The sequence below is a fragment of the Oncorhynchus mykiss genome, chromosome 25 (genome assembly GCF_057628025.1).
Source record: "Oncorhynchus mykiss isolate SJ-2025 chromosome 25, ASM5762802v1, whole genome shotgun sequence".
NCBI lineage: Eukaryota > Metazoa > Chordata > Actinopteri > Salmoniformes > Salmonidae > Oncorhynchus > Oncorhynchus mykiss.
Window position 1 is genome coordinate 88,411,305 of NC_143046.1, and position 21,196 is coordinate 88,432,500.

The following is a 21,196-nucleotide window of genomic DNA, read 5'->3' on the forward strand; positions in this document are numbered from 1 at the left end:
GCCGTGGTATATTGGCCATATACCACAAACCCCCGAGGTGCCTTATTGCTATTATAAACTGGTTACCAACGTAATTAGAGCAGTAAATGTTTTTTATTGCGCATACCAGTGGTATACGGTCTGATATACCACAGCTTTCAGCCAATCAGCATTCAGGGCTCAACCCACTCTGTTTATAATGTGTTCTAATCAGTTGCAATTTTAGCATATAAATCTTGGTGGGGCAAACGAACAATATTTTTTTTAGATGCATGCCAGCAAAGCCACTACACAACACAACACTAAACAATACATTAATTGCACTATAACGGTGACAAACGGTGCCCACAAACTGTTAGGGCCTACATAAAGCTGTCCCAACAGCAGAGTCCCAACAGCAGAGTCCCATCAGCAGAGTCCCAACACCTTACCACTGCTACACCTGGCTATCAGCTGACCCAACAGCAGAGTCCCAACACCTTACCACTGCTACACCTGGCTATCAGCAGAGTCCCAACACCTTACCACTGCTACACCTGGCTATCAGCTGACCCAACAGCAGAGTCCCAACACCTTACCACTGCTACACCTGGCTATCAGACGAGCCTTGTCTGGCAGCCTCATTTACTGCCTTTTAAAAAAAGCATAGCTGATATGGCTGACTTGCTTAAAACAAATGTGGTTTCTACTGTCAATTGAGATGTACAAACTATGGCATAAGGGGACGACGAGTCGGTAAGAAGCGATCCGTACTTTCGATTTAGACATTAATGAGCGAGCTAAGACGGACGTAGTCAACTATTTGTTCAGCACCTTTTGAAATGTATCAGTGACAGAATTCAGAACATGGGCAGTTCCTACAGTGTTCTTCCTGTACACCAAGTCAGAACCGTAGGATAAATAAAGGGGGCATATGAACAGATAATGAAAGCTCTTACAATATTCAATGATTACATTTCTCTAAAACACGCTATAGGCTACATCTGCACCACCAAGTCAGAACAGTAGGTGAAATTAGGAGGGGAAACGGCACCAAATTATTAGGGTGAGGCACATGGACTACGAACAGCTTACTACACCACATACACTTAGTATTACTTCATTAGCGACAGTATACATATCTCCCTGGCATATTACATCATCTATGCAGCAGCATGTAAGACATTTTTGAACCTTGTTGTGCTGTACTCACTTGAACAGGACGGTGGCGTGGTGGTCCTTCGTGGCACAAATCTTGTCATCAAACTTTGTCATCAAAGTTTGTCATTCTCTGGATTTACGCTGCTTTCAAGACAACTGTGAACTCTGGGAAAAAAAACAAGGTCAAATCGTGATGACATCAGTGATCTTCAGGTCGTAGCTCTAGAAAGAGGCCCGAGTTCCCGACTGTTTTCCCAGTCGGAGTTCGTTTTTTGCCGAGTTCTGAGTTTCAAGTTGTTTTGAGCACAGCAGAAGTTATGCTGCATTGACACAGTGGCCAATGTTGAATGTTTATCCTTTTAAGTTTATCCTTATAGCAGGCTAGTGATTGCTTTGCAATGCTTACATTTAGCCACTGATTCCTTCCAAACCACTCATTGTTGAATTTGCGATTTCCAACTTGTTGTGTATTGTGTATTGTATTAATGCCCCCACACTAGAAAGACGGGGCTCAAAACAGTGGGGGGTTGCCACTGGTTTTGTGTTTTAATATGTGTTCTAATGTGTTTTAATGTGTTCTAATGTGTTTTAATATGTGTTCTAATGTGTTCTAATGTGTTTTAATATGTGTTCTAATGTGTTTTAATATGTGTTCTAATGTGTTTTAATGTGTGTTCTTTGTTCTAATGTGTTTTAATGTGTTCTGTGTTTAATGTGTTCTGTGTTTTAATGTGTTCTAATGTGTTTTAATGTGTGTTCTGTGTTTTAATGTGTTCTAATGTGTTTTAATGTGTTCTAATGTGTTTTAATGTGTGTTCTGTGTTTTAATGTGTTCTAATGTGTTTTAATGTGTGTTCTGTGTTTTAATGTGTTCTAATGTGTTTTAATGTGTGTTCTGTGTTTTAATGTGTTCTAATGTGTTTTAATATGTGTTCTAATGTGTTTTAATGTGTGTTCTTTGTTCTAATGTGTTCTAATGTGTTTTAATGTGTTCTGTGTTTTAATGTGTTCTAATGTGTTTTAATGTGTGTTCTGTGTTTTAATGTGTTCTAATGTGTTTTAATGTGTGTTCTGTGTTTTAATGTGTTCTAATGTGTTTTAATGTGTTCTGTGTTTTAATGTGTTCTAATGTGTTTTAATATGTGTTCTAATGTGTTTTAATGTGTGTTCTTTGTTCTAATGTGTTCTAATGTGTTTTAATGTGTTCTGTGTTTTAATATGTTCTGTGTTTAATGTGTTCTGTGTTTTAATGTGTTCTAATGTGTTTTAATGTGTGTTCTGTGTTTTAATGTGTTTTAATGTGTGTTCTGTGTTTTAATGTGTTCTAATGTGTTTTAATATGTTTTCTAATGTGTTCTAATGTGTTCTAATGTGTTCTGTGTTTTAATGTGTTCTGTGTTTAATGTGTTCTAATGTGTTTTAATGTGTGTTCTGTGTTTTAATGTGTTCTAATGTGTTTTAATGTGTGTTCTAATGTGTTTTAATATGTGTTCTAATGTGTTTTAATGTGTTTTAATGTGTGTTCTAATGTGTTTTAATGTGTGTTCTAATGTGTTTTAATATGTGTTCTAATGTGTGTTCTAATGTGTTCTAATGTGTGTTCTAATGTGTTTTAATGTGTGTTTTAATTTGTTTTAATGTGTGTTCTAATGTGTTTTAATGTGTGTTCTAATGTGTTTTAATGTGTGTTCTAATGTGTTCTAATATGTTTTAATGTGTGTTCTAATGTGTTTTAATGTGTTTTAATGTGTGTTCTAATGTGTTTTAATGTGTGTTCTAATGTGTTTTAATGTGTTTTAATATGTGTTCTAATGTGTGTTCTAATGTGTGTTCTAATGTGTTTTAATGTGTGTTCTAATGTGTTTTAATGTGTGTTCTAATGTGTTTTAATGTGTGTTTTAATTTGTTTTAATGTGTTTTAATGTGCGTTTTAATGTGTTTTAATGTGTTTTAATGTGTGTTTTAATGTGTTTTAATGTGTTTTAATGTGTTTTAATGTGTGTTCTAATGTGTTTTAATGTGTGTTCTAATGTGTTTTAATGTTTGTTTTAATGTGTTTTAATGTGCGTTTTAATGTGTTTTAATGTGTTTTAATGTGTGTTTTAATGTGCGTTTTAATGTGTTTTAATGTGTTTTAATATGTGTTCTAATGTGTTTTAAAATGTAATTCTATGGTGTTGTGCCTCCACGGTCATTCTAGGAATCTAACATCAATCCCAGTTAAATGACAGCTTGGAAACTGGACTCCCGTGTGGTCTCTCCCCAAGTCTCTAGGGTTCCCTAGACTAGGCTATTTTTTGCATCTGAATGTGTTCTGTGTTTTAATGTGTTCTGTATTTAATGTGTTCTGTGTTTTAATGTGTTCTAATGTGTTTTAATGTGTGTTCTGTGTTTTAATGTGTTCTAATGTGTTTTAATGTGTGTTCTGTGTTTTAATGTGTTCTAATGTGTTTTAAAGTGTTCTGTGTTTTAATGTGTTCTAATGTGTTTTAAAGTGTGTTCTTTGTTCTAATGTGTTCTAATGTGTTCTGTGTTTTAATGTGTTCTGTGTTTTAATGTGTTCTGTGTTTAATGTGTTCTGTGTTTTAATGTGTTCTAATGTGTTTTAATGTGTGTTCTGTGTTTTAATGTGTTCTAATGTGTTTTAATGTGTTCTAATGTGTTTTAATGTGTGGTCTGTGTTTTAATGCGTTTTAATGTGTGTTTTAATGTGTTTTAATGTGTTCTAATGTGTTTTATTTAATGTGTTTTAATTTGTTTTAATGTGTTTTAATGTGCGTTTTAATGTGTTTTAATATGTGTTCTAATGTGTTTTAATGTGTGTTCTAATATGTTCTAATGTGTTCTAATGTGTGTTCTAATGTGTTCTAATGTGTGTTCTAATGTGTTTTATTTAATGTGTGTTTTAATTTGTTTTAATGTGCGTTTTAATGTGTTTTAATGTGTGTTCTAATGTGTTCTAATGTGTGTTCTAATGTGTTTTATTTAATGTGTGTTTTAATTTGTTTTAATGTGTTTTAATGTGTGTTTTAATGTGTTTTAATGTGTGTTTTAATGTGTGTTTTAATGTGTGTTTTAATGTGTTTTAATGTGTTTTAATATGTGTTCTAATGTGTTTTATTTAATGTGTGTTTTAATTTGTTTTAATGTGTTTGAATGTGTTTTAATATGTGTTTTAATGTGTTTTAATGTGTGTTTTAATGTGTTTTAATGTGTTTTAATGTGTTTTAATGTGCGTTTTAATGTGTTTTAATGTGCGTTTTAATGTGTTTTAATGTGTTTTAATATGTGTTCTAATGTGTTTTAAAATGTAATTCTATGGTGTTGTGCCTCCACGGTCATTCTAGGAATCTAACATCAATCCCAGTTAAATGACAGCTTGGAAACTGGACTCCCGTGTGGTCTCTCCCCAAGTCTCTAGGGTTCCCTAGACTAGGCTATTTTTTGCATCTGAAAATGGCACCCTATTGCCTATATAGTGCACTACTTTAGGCCAGCGCTCTGGTCCAAAGTAGTGCACTATATAGGGAATACGGTGCCATTTTCAGATGCAGCCTATCTAGGCTTAGTGCTATTTCTGTCCCCCACCACCAACACCCCACGAATAATTTCTGGATATATTTTTTTATTTGCGTCAGAGTCATTGCTTCACCTGAAAGGTGACTCTAATGTGGTCTCTTTCTAGGTCTCCCTGGGCGGTGTATTACTGTGCCTTCACAGGCATGTCCCACAGCTCTCCACATATATCTTCCACCGTCTCAGGCCAGGAACATTATACACCAAACTACCACTGTCAAAATAAACCAACAGCACATGGTTACATTTTAGAGTAACATCGTGTCCCCCTGGAATGGTTTATACATGACGACATTCTGGCAACAGACAGACTAGCCGAGTAAGGACATGTTGAAGTCAACAAACATAGTGGGAATGTTGAGGTGGGGTAACAACATGGTGGGGTAACAGCATAGTGGGAATGTTGAGGTGGGGTAACAACATGGTGGGGTAACAGCGTAGTGGGAATGTTGAGGTGGGGTATCAACATGGTGGGGTAACAGCGTAGTGGGAATGTTGAGGTGGGGTAACAACATGGTGGGAATGTTGAGGTGGGGTATCAACATGGTGGGGTAACAGCGTAGTGGGAATGTTGAGGTGGGGTAACAGCATAGTGGGAATGTTGAGGTGAGGTATCATCATAGTGGGAATGTTGAGGTGGGGTAACAGCGTAGTGGGAATGTTGAGGTGGGGTAACAGTGTAGTGGGAATGTTGAGGTGGGGTAACAACAGTGGGAATGTTGAGGTGGGTAACAACATAGTGGGAATGTTGAGGTGGGGTAACAACAGTGGGAATGTTGAGGTGGGGTAACAACAGTGGGAATGTTGAGGTGGGTAACAACATAGTGGGAATGTTGAGGTGGGGTAACAACAGTGGGAATGTTGAGGTGGGGTAACAACATAGTGGGAATGTTGAGGTGGGGTAACAACATGGTGGGAATGTTGAGGTGGGGTAACAGTGTAGTGGGAATGTTGAGGTGGGGCAACAACATGGTGGGAATGTTGAGGTGGGGTAACAGCATAGTGGGAATGTTGAGGTGGGGTAACAACAGTGGGAATGTTGAGGTGGGGTAACAACAGTGGGAATGTTGAGGTGGGTAACAACATAGTGGGAATGTTGAGGTGGGGTAACAACAGTGGGAATGTTGAGGTGGGGTAACAACATAGTGGGAATGTTGAGGTGGGGTAACAACATGGTGGGAATGTTGAGGTGGGGTAACAGTGTAGTGGGAATGTTGAGGTGGGGCAACAACATGGTGGGAATGTTGAGGTGGGGTAACAGCATGGTGGGAATGTTGAGGTGGGGTAACAACGTGGTGGGGTAACAGCGTAGTGGGAATGTTGAGGTGGGGTAACAGCGTAGTGGGAATGTTGAGGTGGGGTAACAGTGTAGTGGGAATGTTGAGGTGGGGTAACAACATGGTGGGAATGTTGAGGTGGGGTATCATCATAGTGGGAATGTTGAGGTGGGGTAACAGCGTAGTGGGAATGTTGAGGTGGGGTAACAGCGTAGTGGGAATGTTGAGGTGGGGTAACAACGTAGTGGGAATGTTGAAGTGGGGTAACAGCATAGTGGGAATGTTGAGGTGGGGTAACAGCGTAGTGGGAATGTTGAGGTGGGGTAACAGCTTAGTGGGAATGTTGAGGTGGGGTAACAGCATAGTGGGAATGTTGAGGTGGGGTAACAGCATAGTGGGAATGTTGAGGTGGGGTAACAGCATAGTGGGAATGTTGAGGTGGGGTAACAGCATAGTGGGAATGTTGAGGTGGGGTAACAGCATAGTGAGAATGTTGAGGTGGGGTAACAGCATAGTGGGAATGTTGAGGTGGGGTAACAGCATAGTGGGAATGTTGAGGTGGGGTAACAGCGTATCAAATCAAATCAAATCAAATCAAATTTTATTTGTCTCATACACATGGTTAGCAGATGTTAATGCGAGTGTAGCGAAATGCTTGTGCTTCTAGTTCCGACAATGCAGTAATAACAAGTAATCTAACAATTCCAAAACTACTGTCTTGTACACAGTGTAAGGGGATAAAGAATATGTACATAAGGATATATGAATGAGTGATGGTACAGAGCAGCATAGGCAAGATACAGTAGATGGTATCGGGTACAGTATGTACAAATGAGATGAGTATGTAAACAAAGTGGCATAGTATAGTATAAAGTGGCTAGTGATACATGTATTACATAAGGATACCGTCGATGATATAGAGTACAGTATATACGTATGCATATGAGATGAATAATGTAGGGTAAGTAACATTTATATAAGGTAGCATTGTTTAAAGTGGCTAGTGATATATTTACATCATTTCCCATCAATTCCCATTATTAAAGTGGCTGGAGTTGAGTCAGTGTCAGTGTGTTGGCAGCAGCCACTCAGTGTTAGTGGTGGCTGTTTAACAGTCTGATGGCCTTGAGATAGAAGCTGTTTTTCAGTCTCTCGGTCCCAGCTTTGATGCACCTGTACTGACCTCGCCTTCTGGATGATAGCGGGGTGAACAGGCAGTGGCTCGGGTGGTTGATGTCCTTGATGATCTTTATGGCCTTCCTGTGACATCGGGTGGTGTAGGTGTCCTGGAGGGCAGGTAGTTTGCCCCCGGTGATGCGTTGTGCAGACCTCACTACCCTCTGGAGAGCCTTACGGTTGAGGGCGGTGCAGTTGCCATACCAGGCGGTGATACAGCCCGCCAGGATGCTCTCGATTGTGCATCTGTAGAAGTTTGTGAGTGCTTTTGGTGACAAGCCGAATTTCTTCAGCCTCCTGAGGTTGAAGAGGCGCTGCTGCGCCTTCTTCACGATGCTGTCTGTGTGAGTGGACCAATTCAGTTTGTCTGTGATGTGTATGCCGAGGAACTTAAAACTTGCTACCCTCTCCACTACTGTTCCATCGATGTGGATAGGGGGGTGTTCCCTCTGCTGTTTCCTGAAGTCCACAATCATCTCCTTAGTTTTGTTGACGTTGAGTGTGAGGTTGTTTTCCTGACACCACACTCCGAGGGCCCTCACCTCCTCCCTGTAGGCCGTCTCATCGTTGTTGGTAATCAAGCCTACCACTGTTGTGTCGTCCGCAAACTTGATGATTGAGTTGGAGGCGTGCGTGGCCACGCAGTCGTGGGTGAACAGGGAGTACAGGAGAGGGCTCAGAACGCAACCTTGTGGGGCCCCAGTGTTGAGGATCAGCGGGGAGGAGATGTTGTTGCCTACCCTCACCACCTGGGGGCGGCCCGTCAGGAAGTCCAGTACCCAGTTGCACAGGGCGGGGTCGAGACCCAGGGTCCCCCGCGTAGTGGGAATGTTGAGGTGGGGTAACAGCATAGTGGGAATGTTGAGGTGGGGTAACAGCGTAGTGGGAATGTTGAGGTGGGGTAACAGCATAGTGGGAATGTTGAGGTGGGGTAACAGCGTAGTGGGAATGTTGACGTGGGGTAACAGCGTAGTGGGAATGTTGAGGTGGGGTAACAGCGTAGTGGGAATGTTGAGGTGGGGTAACAGCTTAGTGGGAATGTTGAGGTGGGGTAACAGCGTAGTGGGAATGTTGAGGTGGGGTAACAGCGTAGTGGGAATGTTGAGGTGGGGTAACAGCGTAGTGGGAATGTTGAGGTGGGGTAACAGCGTAGTGGGAATGTTAAGGTGGGGTAACAGCATAGTGGGAATGTTGAGGTGGGGTAACAGCATAGTGGGAATGTTGAGGTGGGGTAACAGCATAGTGGGAATGTTGAGGTGGGGTAACAGCATAGTGGGAATGTTGAGGTGGGGTAACAGCGTAGTGGGAATGTTGAGGTGGGGTAACAGCGTAGTGGGAATGTTGAGGTGGGGTAACAGCGTAGTGGGAATGTTGAGGTGGGGTAACAGGTTACTAAAACTGCTAGATCTGTGTTATTTATATTACTATACTGAACAAAAATATAAATCAACATGTTAAGTGTTGGTCCCATGTTTCATGAGCTGAAATAAAACATCCCAGAAATGTTCCGTACACACCAGAAAGCTTATTTCTCTCAAAGGTTGTGCACTAATTTGTTTACATCCCTGGTAGTTTGTATTTCTTCTTTGCCAAGATAATCCATCCACCTGACAGGTGTGGCATATCAAGACGCTGATTAAACAGCATGACAATTACACAGGTGCACCTTGTGCTGGGGGACAATTAAAAAGCCACTCTAAAATAAGCAGTTTTGCCACACAACACAATGCCACAGATGTCTCAAGTTTTGAGGGAGCGTGCAGTTGGCATGCTGACTGCAGGAATGTTCACCAGAGCTGTTGGCAGAAAATTTCATGTTAATTTCTCTACCACAAGCTGTTTCCAACGTTGTTTTAGAGAATTTGGCAGTACGTCCAACCGGCATCACAACCGCAGACCACATGTAACCACGCCAGCACAGGACGTCCACGTCCGGCTTCTTTACCTGCGGGATCGTCTGAGACCAGCCACCCAGACAGCTGATGAAACTGTGTGTTTGCACAACCAAAGAATTTCTGCACAAACTGTCAGAAACCGTCTCAGGGAAGCTCATCTGTCCTCACCAGGGTCTTGACCCGACTGTAGTTCAGCGTTGTAACTGACTTCAGTGGGGAAATGCTCACCTTCGATGGCCACTGGCACGTTGGAGAAGTGTTGTCTTCACGGATGAATCCTGGTTTCAACTGTACCGGACAGATGGCATCTCATCCTGTCTACATGGCAGACAGCGTGTATGGAGTCATATGGGCGAGAGGTTTGCTGATGTCAACATTGTGAACAGAGTGCCCCATGGTGGCGATGGGGTTATGGTATGGGCAGGCCTAAGCAACAAACACAATTAGATTTTATCGAACAATTCCTGGAAGCTGAAAATGTCCCAGTTCTTCCATGGCCTGCATACTCACCAGACATGTCACCCATTGAGCATGTTTGGGATGCTCTGGATCAAAATGTAAGACAGCATGTTCCAGTTCCTGCCAATATCCAGCAACTTCGCACAGCCATTGAAGAGGAGTGGGACAACATTCCACAGGCCACAATCAACAGCCTGGTCAACTCTATGTGAAGGAGATGTGTCGCGCTGCATGAGACAAATGGTGGTCACACCAGATACTGACTGGTTTTCTGATCCACGCCCCTAACTTTTTTTAAAGGTATCTGTGACCAACAAGATGCATCTCTATAGTCCATAGATTAGTGCCTAATGCATTTATTTAAATTGACTGATTTCCTTATATGAACTGTAACTCAGTAAAAATCATGTCCATGTTGAGATGAAGGAACACCTCATGACAGGCAGGTGTTTAGGAGACAAACAGACACTATTTCCCACAGTGTCATAGGCTATTTAACAGGTTACAAGACCCCCAAAATCCAGAACCTGTTTTGTGCTAACATTCCACTCCTTGTACTTCATTTCATTGCCAAACATGAAAAAAAGAGTGGCAATGTTAGCACAAAACAGACTGTATTTCTCCAGGCTACTCCAAACCTGGGGATATTAGGAAGGTTACTGCCATTTAGCCACCCTAGAAGAGTTTCCCAAGCAGCTTCTCTTGTGGGAACCAAGATAAAGTGAAGAGAGAGCCAAACAGAAAGAAAGAAAGAGAGAGAGAAAGAAAGAAAGAGAGAAAGAAAGAAAGACAGAGAGAAAGAAAGAAAGAAACCAAGAGAGAAAGAAAGAGAGAGAGAAACACATAATTTTTTATTTTCCTAGGAAGTGAGTTCAAACATTGTGAGGGCCTTATTAAATTTTTCTCCAGTTGTTACAAAGATATCTACCGCCCCTTTTAGTCTGAGTCCCAAAAGGCACCCAGAGTTCTGTGGTCTAAAGTAGTGCACTATATAGGGAATAGAGCTCTGGTCTAAAGTAGTGCACTATATAGGGAATAGAGCTCTGGTCTAAAGTAGTGCACTATATAGGGAATAGGGCTCTGGTCTAAAGTAGTGCACTATATAGGGAATAGAGCTCTGGTCTAAAGTAGTGCACTATATAGGGAATAGAGCCCTGGTCTAAAGTAGTGCACTATATAGGGAATAGAGCCCTGGTCAACAGTAGTTCACTATATAGGGAATAGGGCTCTGGTCTAAAGTAGTGCACTATATAGGGAATAGGGCTCTGGTCTAAAGTAGTGCACTATATAGGGAATAGGGCTCTGGTCTAAAGTAGTGCACTATATAGGGCTCTGGTCTAAAGTAGTGCACTATATAGGGAATAGGGCTCTGGTCTAAAGTAGTGCACTATATAGGGAATAGGGTTCTGGTCTAAAGTAGTGCATTATATAGGGAATAGGGTTCTGGTCTAAAGTAGTGTATAGAAAATAGGGTACCATTTGAGACCGAACATTATTTGTCTGCCCAGTCTGGGATGTTGGCAACGGCCCCTCCTCTCCAGGAAAGTGAAAGAGGATTTAGCCTCAATAGCCCCCCCCCAGACACCCATAGTTAAGCATCAAGCAGCATTAACAAGTCCAGTGTTTTGAACTCTTCCTTAGCCAATTTCTAGTAGGGTTTTTTATTTCTCAATAAAGACCAGCCTGTTATCTGCCATCTCTCTCTCTTTTTTTAAAGTTGTGTTTTTCCCACTACTCTGAATTGTGTCTTTTTTGGATGGAGATGGAAGAGTCATCACAGTGTATTTATGCCTCGGTCAGATAACGTCATGAGAAGAAGCGAAGCGGTCTAGATAACAGGAAGGCTAATCAGTTTCCTCCATGAAATAGTTATTAGGCTCCTCTGAATCACAAAGATGGATACACAGCAGAGTGACTCCTGACGGTTTCTCTGAATCACAAAGATGGATACACAGCAGAGTGACTCCTGACGGTTTCTCTGAATCACAAAGATGGATACACAGCAGAGTGACTCCTGACGGTTTCTCTGAATCACAAAGATGGATACACAGCAGAGTGACTCCTGACGGTTTCTCTGAATCACAAAGATGGATACACAGCAGAGTGACTCCTGACGGTTTCTCTGAATCACAAAGATGGATACACAGCAGAGTGACTCCTGACGGTTTCTCTGAATCACAAAGATGGATACACAGCAGAGTGACTCCTGACGGTTTCTCTGAATCACAAAGATGGATACACAGCAGAGTGACTCCTGACGGTTTCTCTGAATCACAAAGATGGATACACAGCAGAGTGACTTCTGACGGTTTCTCTGAATCACAAAGATGGATACACAGCAGAGTGACTCCCGACGGTTTCTCTGAGATCTGTTCAGTACGTCGGTTCAATGCAGGGTTGTGATGATGTCTGATTCATGTTTTTGGTGGTGTTGTTGTTGTTGTTGTTGTTATTGGTAAACAGTTGATGAACGCTTGGTTTATGGGCATACAGAGAATTATCTGTTTACTCAAGATGGTTGTTTTTGTTTATTTACATGAACATGGTGCGCCCTGGCACCTACTACCAAACCCCGTTCAAAAGACACTTCCAATATTTTGTCTTCCCCATTCACCCTCTGAATGGCACACGAACACAACGCATGTCTCAATTGACTCGAGGCTTAAAAATATTGATTTAACCACCTGTCTCCTCCCCTTCATCTACACTGATTGAAGTGGATTTAACAGGTGACATCAATAAGGGATCATATCTTTCACCTGGATTCACCTGGTCAGTCAGTCTGTCAAAGAAAGAGCAGGTGTCCTTAATGTTTTGTACATGAGTCTAAATTAGGCCTAATTGTTCTCGATCTGTCTTCTGTGTGCAGGTTGTGCAGTCTGACTCTGAAGAGGTTGGTGGTTCTGAGGGAGCTGGACAAGGAACTCATATCGGTGGTCATCGCTGTCAAGATCCAGGTAAAGATATGACCTTTCACACCACACCTGGCTGTAGGTACGGCAGGAACACACCTGGCTGTAGGTACGGCAGGAACACACCTGGCTGTAGGTACGGCACGAACACACCTGGCTGTAGGTACGGCACGAACACACCTGGCTGTAGGTACGGCACAAACACACCTGGCTGTAGGTACGGCAGGAACACACCTAGCTGTAGGTACGGCAGGAACACACCTGGCTGTAGGTACGGCACAAACACACCTGGCTGTAGGTACGGCACAAACACACCTGGCTGTAGGTACGGCACGAACACACCTGGCTGTAGGTACTGCACGAACACACCTGGCTGTAGGTACGGCACAAACACACCTGGCTGTAGGTACGGCAGGAACACACCTGGCTGTAGGTACGGCAGGAACACACCTGGCTGTAGGTACGGCACGAACACACCTGGCTGTAGGTACGGCAGGAACACACCTGGCTGTAGGTACGGCAGGAACACACCTGGCTGTAGGTACGGCACGAACACACCTGGCTGTAGGTACGGCAGGAACACACCTGGCTGTAGGTACGGCACGAACACACCTGGCTGTAGGTACGGCACGAACACACCTGGCTGTAGGTACGACACGAACACACCTGGCTGTAGGTACTGCACGAACACACCTGGCTGTAGGTACGGCACAAACACACCTGGCTGTAGGTACGGCAGGAACACACCTGGCTGTAGGTACGGCAGGAACACACCTGGCTGTAGGTACGGCAGGAACACACCTGGCTGTAGGTACGGCACGAACACACCTGGCTGTAGGTACGGCACGAACACACCTGGCTGTAGGTACGACACGAACACACCTGGCTGTAGGTACGGCAGGAACACACCTGGCTGTAGGTACGGCAGGAACACACCTGGCTGTAGGTACGGCAGGAACACACCTGGCTGTAGGTACGGCACGAACACACCTGGCTGTAGGTACGGCAGGAACACACCTGGCTGTAGGTACGGCACGAACACACCTGGCTGTAGGTACGGCAGGAACACACCTGGCTGTAGGTACGGCAGGAACACACCTGGCTGTAGGTACGGCAGGAACACACCTGGCTGTAGGTACGGCACGAACACACCTGGCTGTAGGTACGGCAGGAACACACCTGGCTGTAGGTACGACACGAACACACCTGGCTGTAGGTACGGCAGGAACACACCTGGCTGTAGGTACGGCAGGAACACACCTGGCTGTAGGTACGGCAGGAACACACCTGGCTGTAGGTACGACACGAACACACCTGGCTGTAGGTACGGCAGGAACACACCTGAGAATCAAGACTACATGAGTTACACACACACACACACACACAATCCAGGTAGACTGCATAAATGTCACACACATCCTCTAAGACAAATGTTATCCAAGCTGACAGATGCGTTCCTATGTTTCACTTCCTGTACATTAGCTTGTTATCTCCTGGTTGACTTCACTTCCTGTACATTAGCTTGTTACCTGCTGGTTGACTGTTGGAGCTTAGCAAATGTTTTGCATTACATGAATGGTATCAATGGCTGTATTGACTGACAAACAGTCTGGTGATGTGTGACTCCTTTCCCTAGGGTTCCAAGAGGATCCTGAGGTCCCATGAGATAGTGCTGCCCCCTAGTGGCTCAGTGGAGACTGACCTGGCTCTCACCTTCTCACTGCAGGTAAAGAAAACACAAGGTCATTATATATTGTATATCAAGTCAGATTGCGCAACAACTCTGTCTCCGCTCGGTCGAGGAACTATGGGCGCATAGTAGTGACGCCACCTGTTTGGAAGACAATGGGATGAAGGCCTGAAAAATGGCACATTGAGAAATCATTAATTCTCCTGCGTCCCATGTTTTCCACTTAAGAACGATGTTGTTATAAACTGTGACCGATTCCTCTCTCCTCTATTTTCTTGTCTTTCATCCATCCTCAGTACCCTCACTTCCTGAAGAGTGAGGGTAACAAGCTCCAGATCCTGCTGCAGAGGAGGAAGAGATACAAGAACCGGACTATCCTGGGATACAAGACCCTGGCTGTAGGAACCATCGATATGGCTGAGGTAGGAACCATCGATATGGCTGAGGTAGGAACCAACGATATGGCTGAGGTAGGAACACAATGAGACAAGACCCTTGCTGTAGGAACCATCGACTGGCTGAGTTAGGAACACAATGAGACAAGACCCTGGCTGTAGGAACCATCGATATGGCTGAGGTAGGAACACAATGAGACAAGACCCTGGCTGTAGGAACCATCGATATGGCTGAGGTAGGAACACAATGAGACAAGACCCTGGCTGTAGGAACCATCGATATGGCTGAGGTAGGAACCATCGATATGGCTGAGGTAGGAACACAATGAGACAAGACCCTGGCTGTAGGAACCATCGATATGGCTGAGGTAGGAACACAATGAGACAAGACCCTGGCTGTAGGAACCATCAATGCTTCTGTACTGTGGTGCATTTATGAACAAGACAACAGTTAACATGTCTTCCCCCCCAACGATGATGCAGGGCCCCACTTGGGCCATTCGGTGTCATTTTGTAAATGACGGATCTCTTATGGCAAGACGCATCGTTCACCCAAGCTTCGTTCAAATAGGGCCAGCGCTGTCTGAGATATCACGTGTGACTAACGTACTAACGGACGAAGACATATCCACAGTTCCCACCCCCGATTTCAACATGGGGGACACTTCATTATCCTCAGAAGCCTTTCTCCCGCCTCTCCTCAGGAACGGAGACCGCGGACTCTGACAACCCCATTCTGTCCCTCTGTAGATAACTCCAAGCGCTCAGCTTAACCGTCTGTCTGAACAACAGAAAGCCACACGGCTGCATGAAGGCAATGTGTGGCTCTGTCTTAAACCCAAACCCTGTTACGTTATAGACCGTCTCTGTTTTGACCCAGGTCCCAGGGGCCCGAGAGAGACCGTCTCTGTTTTAACCCAGGTCCCAGGGGCCCGAGAGACTACAGTTGAGCTGTTACGCTATAGACCGTCTCTGTTTTGTCCCAGGGGCCCGAGAGATTACAGTTGAGCTGTTACGCTATAGACGTCTCTGTTTTGACCCAGGTCCCAGGGGCCCGAGAGACTACAGTTGAGCTGTTACGTTATAGACCGTCTCTGTTTTGACCCAGGTCCCAGGGGCCCGAGAGAGACCGTCTCTGTTTTGACCCAGGTCCCAGGGGCCCAAGAGAGACCGTCTCTGTTTTGATAGAGAGTGAGTGAGATAGAGAGTGAGTGAGATAGAGAGTGACATTTGTAATGTCTTTACTGTTTTGAAACCTCTGTATGTGTAATGTTTACTGTTAATTTTTGTTGTTTTTCACTTTATATATTCACTTTGTATGTTGTCTACCTCACTTGCTTTGGCAATGTTAACACATGTTTCCCATGCCAATAAAGCCCTTGAATTGAATTGAATTGAATTGAGTGAGTGAGTGAGATAGAGAGTGAGTGAGTGAGGTAGAGAGTGAGTGAGTGAGGTAGAGAGTGAGTGAGTGAGGTAGAGAGTGAGTGAGTGAGTGAGGTAGAGAGTGAGTGAGTGAGTGAGATAGAGAGTGAGTGAGTGAGATAGAGAGTGAGTGAGTGAGATATTGAGTGAGTGAGTGAGAGAGAGATAGTGAGTGAGTGAGATAGTGAGATAGTGAGTGAGATAGATAGTGAGTGAGATAGATAGTGAGTGAGATAGATAGTGAGTGAGTGAGTGTGATATTATTCTCAGGAACATGTTTGTTAGAATTGAGCAGAAATAGAATAGTTACTTTTGGGACTTTGAGGATTGCAACATCAGAGAGAGACAGATGATCTGATAACAGAGGGAAAGAGAGGGAGGAAGAGAGAGAGAGATTATTCTCAGGAACATGTTTGTTGGAATTTAACAGAAATAGAATAGTTACCTTTGGGACTTTGAAGATTGCAACAGCAGAGAGAGACAGATGATCTGATAACTGGAAAGATACTTTCATTAAAATGGTGGTTCTCTCAGCAATGTATTCATCTAGCCCTCCCTCTCTCTCCTTCTCCTCCCACCTCCCTCTCTCCTTCCCTTCCCCACCTCCCTCTCTGTCCTTCTCCTTTCCTCCCCCACCTCCCTCTCTCCTTCCCTCCCCTGCACATCCCTCTCTCCTTCCTTCCCCCGTATCTCCCTCTCTCCTTCCCTCCCCCGCACCTCCCTCTCCTTCTCCTTCCTTCCCCCGTACCTCCCTCTCTCCTTCTCCTTCCCTCCCCACACCTCCCTCTCTCTCCTTCCCTCCCCCACACCTCCCTCTCTCTCCTTCTCCTTCCCTCCCCCGCACCTCCCTCCCTCCCTCCCTCGCACCTCCCTCCCTCTCTCTCCTTCCTTCCCCCGCACCTCCATCCCGCTCTCTCCTTCCTTCCCCCGCACCTCCATCCCTCTCTCTCCTTGTCCTTCCCTCCCCCACACCTCCCTCTCTCCTTCTCTTTCCCTCCCCCACACCTCCCTCTCTCCTTCTCCTTCCCTCCCCCACACCTCCCTCTCTCCTTCTCCTTCCCTCCCCCACACCTCCCTCTCTCCTTCTCCTTCCCTCCCCCACACTTCCCTCTCTCCTTCTCCTTCCCTCCCCCACACCTCCCTCCCTCATTCTCCTTCCCTCCCCCACACCTCCCACTCTCTCCTTCTCCTTCCCTCCCCCGCACCTCCCTCCCTCCCTCCCTCGCACCTCCCTCCCTCCCTCTCTCTCCTTCCTTCCCCCGCACCTCCATCCCGCTCTCTCCTTCCTTCCCCCGCACCTCCATCCCTCTCTCTCCTTGTCCTTCCCTCCCCCACACCTCCCTCTCTCCTTCTCTTTCCCTCCCCCACACCTCCCTCTCTCCTTCTCTTTCCCTCCCCCACACCTCCCTCTCTCCTTCTCCTCTTTCCCTCCCCACACCTCCCTCTCTCCTTCTCTTTCCCTCCCCCACACCTCCCTCTCTCCTTCTCCTCTTTCCCTCCCCACACCTCCCTCTCTCTTTCTCTTTCCTCCCCCACACCTCCCTCTCTCCTTCTCCTTCCCTCCCCCACACCTCCCTCTCTCCTTCTCTTTCCCTCCCCCACACCTACCTCTCTCCTTCTCCTTCCCTCCCCCACACCTCCCTCTCTCCTTCTCCTTCCCTCCCCCACACCTCCCTCTCTCATTCTCCTTCCCTCCCCCACACCTCCCTCTCTCATTCTCCTTCCCTCCCCCACACCTCCCTCTCTCCTTCTCCTTCCCTCCCCCACACCTCCCTCTCTCCTTCTCCTTCCCTCCCCCACACCTCCCTCTCTCCTTCTCCTTCCCTCCCCCACACCTCCTTCTCTCCTTCTCCTTCCCTCCCCCACACCTCCCTCTCTCCTTCTCTTTCCCTCCACCACACCTCCCTCTCTCCTTCTCCTTCCCTCCCCCACACCTCCCTCTCTCCTTCTCCTTCCCTCCCCCACACCTCCCTCTCTCCTTCTCTTTCCCTCCCCCACACCTCCCTCTCTCCTTCTCCTTCCCTCCCCCCACCTCCCTCTCTCATTCTCTTTCCCTCCCCCCACCTCTCTCTCTCCTTCTCTTTCCCTCCCCCCCACCTCCCTCTTTCTCCTTCCTTCCTCCTTCCTTCCTCTCTCCTTCTCCCTCCCTCCCCCACCTCCCTCTCTCACCCCTTCTCCTTCCCACCCCCACAACCTTCTCTCTCTCCTCTTCCTTCCTTCCCTCCATCTCCTTCTCCTTCCCTCATCCCCCCTCCCTGTCTCTCTCTTCTTCTGTCATCTCTCTCCCTCCTCCGTCTCTCTGCCCCCACCAGGTGATGCAGCACCCTACGGAGGGGGGCCAGGTTCTGTCTCTGTACAGTAACCAGAAAGAGATGCTGGGTAAAGTAGCAGATATCTGGATCTTCTCACTGTCCAGTCAGCCCATAGACTACGAGGAGGCCGCTCTGCAGGAGGGAACCAAGATCAAATGCTCAGGTATGTTTCAGCACAGGATGGCTCGGTTCGACGTAGGTTAGCTCTGAGGCATGGCTTTCAGACTCCTAAGTTGTTAGGACACCAGTCTGGGTTAACAGCATGATCCCATCATAATCAGCCGTCCTTCAGCCAGCCAGGCATGTGGAGGAGAACGGAGGCTAGGTTGAAGTCAGTGAGCTCATAGACCACGAAGAGGCTGCTCTGCAGGGGGGAACAATTATCAAATATTCAGGTAGGTTTGCTCAGGTACGCTTTGACACAGCAAGGCTCTGCTTTAGTAAGGGTTAACTCAGGTACGGGTTAACTCAGGTACGGGTTAACTCAGGTACGGGTTAACTCAGGTAAGGGTTAACTCAGGTACGGGGTAACTCAGGTACGGGTTAACTCAGTACTGCTCAGCCCAAGTTAGCTTTGAGACATGGCTGTAAAGGCAGTAGGTCTCCAGAACGAAACGTTCAAAGTTCTTGAAATTTCCCGTATTGACTGACCTTCATGTCTTAAAGTAATGATAGAATGTCGGTTCTCTTTGCTTATTTGAGCTGTTCTCGGCGTAATATGGACTTTGCCTTTTACCAAATAAGGCTATCTTCTGTATACCACCCATACCTTGTCACAACACAACTGATTGGCTGAAACGCATTCATGACTACCTCATGAAGCTGGTTGAGAGAATGCCAAGAGTGTGCAAAGCTGTCATCAAGGCAAAAGGGTGGCTATTTTGAAGAATCTCAAATATAAAATATATTTTGATATTTACCACCTTTTTGGTTACTACATGATTCCATAGGTGTTATTTCATAGTTCTAGTTATTCTACAAAGAAGAAAATAGTCAAAATAAAGAAAAACCCTTGAATGAGTAGGTGTGTCCAAACTGTTGACTGGTACTGAACCTCATGTACCTCAGTACTGAACCTCATGTACCACACTACTGAACCTCATGTACCTCACTACTGAACCTCATGTACCTCAGTACTGAACCTCATGTACCTCAGTACTGAACCTCATGTACCACACTACTGTACCTCATGTACCTCAGTACTGAACCTCATGTACCTCAGTACTGAACCTCATGTACCTCAGTACTGAACTTCATGTACCTCAGTACTGAACCTCATGTACCACACTACTGAACCTCATGTACCTCACTACTGAACCTCATGTACCACACTACTGAACCTCATGTACCACACTACTGAACCTCATGTACCTCAGTACTGAACCTCATGTACCACACTACTGAACCTCATGTACCTCAGTACTGAACCTCATGTACCACACTACTGAACCTCATGTACCTCAGTACTGAACCTCATGTACCTCAGTACTGAACCTCATGTACCACACTACTGTACCTCATGTACCTCAGTACTGAACCTCATGTACCTCAGTACTGAACCTCATGTACCTCAGTACTGAACTTCATGTACCTCAGTACTGAACCTCATGTACCACACTACTGAACCTCATGTACCTCACTACTGAACCTCATGTACCACACTACTGAACCTCATGTACCACACTACTGAACCTCATGTACCACACTACTGAACCTCATGTACCACACTATTGAACCTCATGTACCTCAGTACTGAACCTCATGTACCACACTACTGAACCTCATGTACCTCAGTACTGAACCTCATGTACCACACTACTGAACCTCATGTACCTCAGTACTGAACCTCATGTACCTCAGTACTGAACCTCATGTACCTCAGTACTGAACCTCATGTACCACACTACTGAACATCATGTACCACACTACTGAACCTCATGTACCTCAGTACTGAACCTCATGTACCACACTACTGAACCTCATGTACCACACTACTGAACATCATGTACCACACTACTGAACCTCATGTACCACACTACTGAACCTCATGTACCACACTATTGAACCTCATGTACCACACTACTGAACCTCATGTACCACACTACTGAACATCATGTACCACACTACTGAACCTCATGTACCTCAGTACTGAACCTCATGTACCTCAGTACTGAACCTCATGTACCTCAGTACTGAACCTCATGTACCACACTGCTGAACATCATGTACCACACTACTGAACCTCATGTACCACACTACTGAACCTCATGTACCACACTACTGAACCTCATGTACCTCAGTACTGAACCTCATGTACCTCAGTACTGAACCTCATGTACCACACTACTGAACCTCATGTACCTCGGTACTGAACCTCATGTACCACACTACTGAACCTCATGTACCACACTACTGAACATCATGTACCACACTACTGAACATCATGTACCACACTACTGAACATCATGTACCACACTACTGAACATCATGTACCACACCACTGAACATCATGTACCACACTACTGAACCTCATGTACCACACTACTGAACCTCATGTACCACACTACTGAACCTCATGTACCACACTACTGAACCTCATGTACCACACTACTGAACCGCATGCACCTCAGTACTGAACATCATGTACCACACTACTGAACATCATGTACCACACTACTGAACATCATGTACCACACTACTGAACCTCATGTACCACACTACTGAACCTCATGTACCACACTACTGAACCTCATGTACCTCAGTACTGAACCTCATGTACCTCAGTACTGAACCTCATGTACCACACTACTGAACCTCATGTACCACACTACTGAACCTCATGTACCACACTACTGAACCTCGTGTACCACACTACTGAACCTCATGTACCACACTACTGAACCTCGTGAACCACACCACTAAACCTCATGAACCACACCACTAAACCTCATGAACCACAC

The 21,196-nt window shown here is 45.3% G+C and overlaps 1 protein-coding gene across 3 annotated transcripts in view; it reads left to right on the forward strand.

Moving 5' to 3' along the window:
• The window catches only part of LOC110505972 (phosphofurin acidic cluster sorting protein 2), a 122,185-nt gene that overhangs the window by 70,499 nt on the left and 30,490 nt on the right, over positions 1-21,196 (forward strand). For 2 of the 3 annotated variants that reach the window (XM_036962562.2, XM_036962563.2), the window contains exons 2-5: positions 12,372-12,459; positions 14,051-14,140; positions 14,401-14,526; positions 18,237-18,399. In XM_036962562.2, coding sequence (XP_036818457.2) covers positions 12,372-12,459; positions 14,051-14,140; positions 14,401-14,526; positions 18,237-18,399 — 467 coding nt within the window. Of the gene's footprint in view, positions 1-12,371; positions 12,460-14,050; positions 14,141-14,400; positions 14,527-14,835; positions 14,868-18,236; positions 18,400-21,196 lie in introns of those variants that run through there. The other variant, XM_090221375.1, reaches the window with a different exon arrangement.